At 41.5% G+C, this 7,794-nt stretch overlaps 1 protein-coding gene across 1 annotated transcript; it reads left to right on the forward strand.

Annotated features, from left to right (window-relative positions):
* The first annotated feature begins 5,125 nt into the window (after positions 1 to 5,125).
* Positions 5,126 to 7,587, forward strand: LOC148639361 (uncharacterized). The gene is made up of 2 exons (XM_088620673.1): positions 5,126 to 6,774; positions 7,179 to 7,587. The coding sequence occupies exons 1-2, from the start codon at positions 5,629 to 5,631 to the stop codon at positions 7,233 to 7,235; spliced, it is 1,203 nt and encodes a 400-aa protein (XP_088476799.1). The 5' UTR covers positions 5,126 to 5,628; the 3' UTR covers positions 7,236 to 7,587.
* Positions 7,588 to 7,794: the final 207 nt, after the last annotated feature.

Here is a 7,794-nt window from a genome sequence, read left to right on the forward strand (position 1 = left end):
GTTTGCGATTTACGCGCTGAACATTGTAAGCAGAGGAGCCTTAAGGCACAGCCTCGCCTTAACACCATCGTTTGCATTGTCATTGTCATCCAGAAAAGCAGTCGTAAGAAAATGAATCTGTGGCGGCTCCGAACATTAAAAAAACTATATCTAGACTGCAAATACATCCCAATCTTACTATCAACACGTTTTAAGAGCCCTCTCCTTTCCACCGGTATACAAGCTAAGAGAGAAATATTGGAAATCCCATCTGAAGTAGCCCTCGTCTCACCTTCGGAGCTGTGAGCGATGGGGATCATAATTAAAAGGGGTACAGTTACTTTGAAAATGTGTATGTGATACTTAAATTTAAATAAAATAAAAAGATAAATTATATAACACAGACTGCTATCTATGTCCATGTGTTTAAGACGTATGAATCGGTTTGAAAACAGGCACACCCCTTTACTTCTCACAAATCCAACTGGAGTCTCAGTCCGTCGTCGCGATGAATTAGGAGCTCAGATGTAGGCTAAGTGATTGCAATTTACTTATTTAAAAGAACCACTTCAAATCAAAAGGGAGCCATTTTGTAATGGTAGTTATCGTATTATACAGTATACGTAATTGTAGATATACAGTACATAAAGGGTATGAATAGGTGTGAGCTTTTACTGTATATTTAATATTTTATCTGACCCACTTGTAGAAACCGCCTACTCAGATTTAGTTAAGTGGTCTGCCACCATAAAGACAGAAAAATATAATGACACCCTGTTACATTAACTGTAAAATAAACGCCGTAACTGCGGCCATATGAAAATTTGGATACAAATTATACAAACATCCTAAGGAGCTCTATGACATATGAGCGTCGTAATAATGGTTGGTGACCTGACGTAACAGTGCTCCCTGAATTACATGATCCGTATATACCCAAATACAGATATATCACTCAACACGGAGCTGTGTTAGTGAAATGATTGTTCTGATGTACGGCTGATGTCCAAACACTGAAAACATGATTGTGTATGCAATCGCACTCCCGAGCTCCATTGGGTATGGTTAAAATAACTTTTTATAGTTCATCACATTCAAAGTGTGTGTACTTGATGAAAGTGTAACACGCATTTGGAGGAGTTATTCAGGATTTTCTTTCATTCAACTATTTCAAGACCCATTATTTTCAGATGTTGTAGTATACGTGAATAATGAAAGGCCTTCATATTACACAATGAAGGAATGACTTCGCAGGTGTGAAGAATAAAAGATTAATTCAGCTCACTTTGGGGAGTTTCACAATGGCCCTCCTTATAGAAATGTGGGTTTGATTAAAGGAGTGAAGAAAAAGCACTGAATAATATTTGCTTCTGTAAACGTAATCATCTCAAAATATGGTTGAAGAAATTGAAGAAGGTTAAACATAATCCAAAACGTATAAGGTCAATTTAAGTACAACCAGAATTCTAGTGTTTATGCAATGCATCTGTGGGTTGATATGAAATACGGCCGTACTTAAACTAAACGAGGTTATCGAGAGCATATTCCGAGTACGGCTGTGGCCAGTTGTACTGTGAACTGCGAGGACCGTATCTTATCCTGAACGGGCTGTGCGAATACCGTCCTCTGCTGGCAGAAGGAATAGATTACAACGGCACTGTATTGGCGATTAGTCCTATTGCTAGAATATTGAAACAACAAGGAGTCCGCGGAGTCAAGCAATGCTGAATAAACAAGTACCTGAAATTCAATAGGATTTTGTGTATTGATTACAAATAGGTGTGGAATTCTCATGTACAGTGGTATTCATGGATTCCTTACACAAGCAGCCGTTGTTATGATACTTTCGTAATCTGAATATAAATCTGTTATCTACTTAAAACTGTAATTATTGAATAGATTAATGTCTTTGAAATGCTTCATTAACTGGGCAGTTTCCATGTTTGGAAATGTTTTTATTTTGATTGCTGATTGCTAGATACTGTATGTTTAATAGGCATGCTGTTAATATTTTCTACAAGAGCCAAATAAGACAGTTATGCTGTAGTAAGTTATACATAAGTTATATAACATAAGTTATACAGTTTTTTGTTCTGAGGTCAATTTGAATCTCATACTAAATTACTGGTGTCCTTTTATCTGAGAAACACTACCTGATTGATCACCTGATGCCTAGAAATTAGCATGCACAGTAGCCCAGCGTTTAGCATTGCTAGCTCACAGTGCTGAGGCCCTGGGTACACTTCTGGACCTGGGGTGCTATCTGTATGGAGCTTGTATGTTCTCCCCATGTTTGCATGAGTTTGCTTTGGGTGCTCCGGCTTCCTCCCACACTTCAAAGAACTACTGGTAGGTTAATTGGCTTCTGGGATAATTGGTGAGTGTCTGTGTCTTCCCTGCATTGGACTACCATCCAGTCCCAGGTATCTCCTGCTTATTACTTTCTGAGGCTCTGGCTCCCCCGTTCCCCGCAACCCCTGACCCCCTGACCCTGAATTGGATGAAGCGGTTAGAAAATGGGTGGTTTCTGTTATGCTCTGGTCATGCTCTGCCATAGCAACAACTTGTAAAAAATGCAGATGCTAGGATTTAACTCAAAGAAGGAGCTCAGATCACTGTGTTGGCATCGCTGTAGAGGTGTCCGGTTTGTTTTAGAACATGTGCTAAAATCTTATTTACTCACTTCTAGACTTTTTACCCCCCATATCAGCCTGCAGGTGCACAGTGGTCTGTGGACAACCTCCTTGCTCTGTCGTAAAACAGGAAATAAAAAGCAACTGGTTTTGACTTTAATGCACTGAGACTGTGGAACTCACAGAACTCTCTTGTCAGAAAGGCAGCTTCTAAAAGCTTTTAAGTGAAGACTAAGAACACTTTTCTATTTTATTCAAATAGATTATATATATTTTGTTTAAATATATGTTATAAATGTTAAAATGACAGCTCGTATAAGCTTGTATTTTTACCTTTCGATCATTTTTATAATTGCTTTGAGTTGCTTTTACCACGATAAACAGTACAAAATATGAGGTGTTGAACTTGTCAAAAGTTTTAAAGCGCTTTATGACGTAAAGTGTGATGACAGTCCTTGGCGGTCTATGTAACAATTCTTCTTGAAGTAGGTCATCGGGCCAACAGTATATAAACATTACAGCTCAAGTGCTTTTGTATCTGAACGCTTTTAGGTTAGTAATTTAACAGCTGCGGTATTAATAATGATTTTAATGGCAAATTCAATTGCAGGTAAAATAAAAATGGCGGATAACTTTCTTTCTAGCTTCGTGACGCGGTCCCGCCACATTATACATATATACCATAATAAGAAACATAATATGTACAGTAGAATTTTTCACTTTAAGCTGGCATTATCCAGAACCGGGTCAGGACCCGGACCCGGACCGTGCAGTGTGGTCCGTCGGCCTTCTAAAGATGTTTAGGAGATCGAGGCGCCCTTGGATTTGATTAGAAACTTGCATAATTTCTTAACTTGACCCCATTATCCTAAAAAAAAAACTGCCAGGCCCAGACCAAAGCATGAAGGCTGCGAGGATCGGGGGACTCTCATTTTTGGTCACAGCGTACAGTAGTAGATCAGTAACCTCTGTTTATCGTGATAACCTTTAATTATTTTCCAGTACTTTTTTAAATGATAAAACACATTGTCTCGCCAGTTTTGCTAAAGATACGGTTTTAGTGTTTACGCATAAATTTGTAAGCCGTAGGTTTAAATCTCGTGGTCTTATTTTCTGCATTTTCATCGTAAGGGAAGGCGCTCGTTTGCGATTTACGCGCTGAACATTGTAAGCAGAGGAGCCTTAAGGCACAGCCTCGCCTTAACACCATCGTTTGCATTGTTATTGTCATCCAGAAAAGCAGTCGTAAGAAAATGAATCTGTGGCGGCTCCGAACATTAAAAAAACTATATCTAGACTGCAAATACATCCCAATCTTTCTATCAACACGTTTTAAGAGCGCTCTCCTTTCCACCGGTATACAAGCTAAGAGAGAAATGTTGGAAATCCCATCTGAAGTAGCCCTCGTCTCAGCTTCGGAGCTGTGAGCGATGGGGATCATAATTAAAAGGGGTACAGTTACTTTGAAAATGTGTATGTGATACTTAAATTTAAATAAAATAAAAAGATAAATTATATAACACAGACTGCTATCAATGTCCATGTGTTTAAGACGTATGAATCGGTTTTAAAACAGGCACACCCCTTTACTTCTCACAAATCCAACTGGAGTCTCAGTCCGTCGTCGCGATGAATTAGGAGCTCAGATGTAGGCTAAGTGATTGCAATTTACTTATTTAAAAGAACCACTTCAAATCAAAAGGGAGCCATTTTGTAATGGTAGTTATCGTATTATACAGTATACGTAATTGTAGATATACAGTACATAAAGGGTATGAATAGGTGTGAGCTTTTACTGTATATTTAATATTTTATCTGACCCATTTGTAGAAACCGCCTACTCAGATTTAGTTAAGTGGTCTGCCACCATAAAGACAGAAAAATATAATGACATCCTGTTACATTAACTGTAAAATAAATGCCGTAACTGCGGCCATATGAAAATTTGGATAAAGATTATACAAACATCCTAAGGAGCTCTATGACATATGAGCGTCGTAATAATGGTTGGTGACCTGACGTAACAGTGCTCCCTGAATTACGTGATCTGTATTTACCCAAATACAGATATATCACATAGGGAGATGCAGTCAAACATTGCATTGCTATCGTCGTGGTGAACTATTTCTCCGCTGTTTGAGACTTGTTTGGTAAGTGTCATCAAATATTCTTGTCAATTTGTAGCGAAATTGATATACTGTATCATAATCCTTCAGCTATCTATAATGTAGTGAAACGGCTAATTAATATTGATAAATTCCCTTATTCACAGTGACTTTTGCTCAAACCCCTGTTGCATAATGGGTTAATTTTATATAAAAAACATTTATATCATAGATATAATACAAGCTTTGAAATGAAATAGTACATTTCCAGGTTTCAGTTAAACATTTTTAAAAAAGCTCATGACTTTAAGCATTCTGAACATTGAGAATGTTATTTGGGAAACAAATGTTTATTATAATGTTTATGTTTAGGATCTGTCTCCTACTGAGTCAGCATGCAGCATTCAACACCATTAGGTTTAATATTAAAAAGTTGTGTGTTTCCTGAATTGTTTTTTTTATTCTTTTCTATTAGACCATACTAGACTCTGCAGGATATAATTTATTTGCCATTTTTGCCTTTTCCAGATACCTGGGAAACAAAGCTCATATCTCATTTGCCAATGGAGCCCAGTCCTAAGCCTGGTGCTCTGTCCCCCTCCCCGAAGGACACAGACTCGAATCGACCCGCGCCCTTAAGGCGACAGGATCTGATCTCCACGTACTGCCCGCCTCCCAAGATACAGCTTCTGAAGGACACCTTCCAAGAGAAACTGATGCAGGAAAAGGAGAAAAAAATTATCGTCATATACAATCGACGGCAGGAGGCGGCTCTACAGAAGATGAGAAAATCTTTCCAATAAGTCAAATACGCTGCGGAGAAGAAGACGGGGAACAGCTATCGCTTCCAAACCCAACAGGGCCCCGAGAAGAACATTGTGGGGTATGATCGGTCTTACCCCCTGAAGCCTATGGGTAACAGGAAAGTCTCCGGCCCTGGTGAGGTTCCGGCTGTGGACCGCCCGGAAGCACAGAGTGATTCCTTGTTTGCCCCCACCCCGCCTCAGGATGGTCATGAGAGGCCCTGCGAGAGGCCGGGCAGGAAGGACTCAAGAGTACGCAAACCTAAGGACAGGACTGTCCTCCCCATGGTGGCGACCCCTCCAGGGCAATGCCCTTCTCATGCCAATGGGAAGGAGCACTTTCAGTTGCAAGAGGAGCTACGAAAAGTGGCCGAGGCAGAGGCCGCGCTGAAGGAGGAGCATCGCCGGAGGGAGGCCAGTCTGCAGGATGTGATGCGCCGGAAGGAGGCCATGATGAAGGACGAGATTCGCCAGAAGGAGGCCATGATGCAGGCGAAGCTCTTTAGAGCTCAGGAGGAGCTGAGGATGGTTCAGAGAGAGATGGAAGACTCCAGAGAGGTGGCCGGAAGGGAAAATAGAGGACTCCTGACCCGAAGGAAGACACTCCAGGTGAGGCAGAGCGAGATTCGCCCCAGAGGACCGTGGGCCAACCACCGCTCTAAGGCCGTGCCTCTTCTGACCTGCAGAATGGAGAAGCAAAAAGCCTTCACTCCAAGGAAAGCCCTTCCTTTCAAAGGAGACAACCTTGATTATGGTTCTCCAATGGAAGACGGCGGATGCACAGAATCGCACTTTCCCTCTGCGCTTTCCCATCAGGAGAGACGTCAAGTGAGGCCTTGCAGCCGTGGGCTAGAAGACGTCCCCTGTGGAAGGAGAAAGTACCTCAAGAAAGCAAGGCTCCCTGAAAGTGACGTGTCAGCGGCACAGGCCGCGCAGGCCCACTTCAGAAATAACACCGCATGTCTGGATGAACAAACTCTGTCAGTGGAAAACAGATATTTGTCCCCTACAAGTCTGATGTGCCCTACCGCTGAGCAATTTCCATATGAGAATAGCCAGAGTGGAAACCCTCAGCTGGTGCCCTGTGAACTGTGTCACAGGAAGTTTGCTGTAGAGAGGTTGGAGAAACACAGCAAGATCTGCAAGAAGCTTCAGAATTCAAAGAGGAAGGTTTTTGACTCTTTCAAGCACAGGGCCAAGGGAACAGAACTGGAGACATACATCCATAAGAAGAAGGTTAGACCGCCAATCGTGGTAAGGGCTATCCTTAAACTCTTTCCAAGCTTCCCTTGTTTTCTCCTAGAGTCAGACTCAGCTTATAAATCAATGTAAACAATAAATAAGTGTTTTATGAAGTACTCTTCTGAAAAACTGCCACAAAGGCACATTTGCCAGACAGAATAAATGGGTCTTAGTGACTTCTGAATTCTGTTGTAAAAATCTACATGAGATATCAAGCAAATAGCACTCACGGGAAACAAAACCATAACTAAATTGTACTCTCTACCCAATGACATGAAAGGTAGGCCCAGAAAGCTAAGTTATTACTGTATTGATATTTTCTTGCCTTGTGAATGGTTTGCGACCAGACTGTGTACGCAGTGCTAGTCTGGACTTTTTCTGGAAGCTGTTTCATTGGTTTCATTTCCTGTTCCCAGCTGAGAAAGAACAACTGGAGGCAGAAGCACGAGGATTTCATTCGGAGCATCAAATAGGCCAGGGAGGTGCAGCAGGTGATCACGCAAGGAGGGAAGGTTGTGAACCTGCCCCAGCCCCCCGCGAATCCAAACCCCGACTACGTGCCCTGCCCTCACTGCGGCCGGCGCTTTGCCCCCAGGCCGGCACAGAGGCGCATCCCCAAGTGTCAGCACTCTTCTTCACATCAGCACATCCCCCTCCTCCTCCTCACAGATGAAAACTGATGTGAAGAAGAGTAAAAGAGTCATGATCTTGGCTCACGACTCACGTCCTGCTTTTTCTTTTTAGAAATATATTTAGCACAGTTCGTCCGTATGATGATAAAAAAAATGTTACCTTGTTTTAATAAAATGATTTTTTTTTGGTGGACTGGTGTTTGCGTAACTGTGGTTATTTCAGTTTTTTTCCCTTGTGAAAATATGTGTCGACCGTGAAAATAAATTTCAAGCTGTTCTTATCATTCATACACCTTGACCTCCTAAAAATAATTGTTCAACCTGGAACGTACAATTAGCAGGCAATAGAACAGGTCACATTGGCCTTGGAACCATCAAAAAGTAGTATTCACACATTCTC

The sequence above is a fragment of the Lepisosteus platostomus genome, chromosome 26 (assembly GCF_059453375.1).
Source record: "Lepisosteus platostomus isolate fLepPlt1 chromosome 26, fLepPlt1.hap1, whole genome shotgun sequence".
In the NCBI taxonomy this organism is placed as follows: Eukaryota; Metazoa; Chordata; class Actinopteri; order Semionotiformes; family Lepisosteidae; genus Lepisosteus; species Lepisosteus platostomus.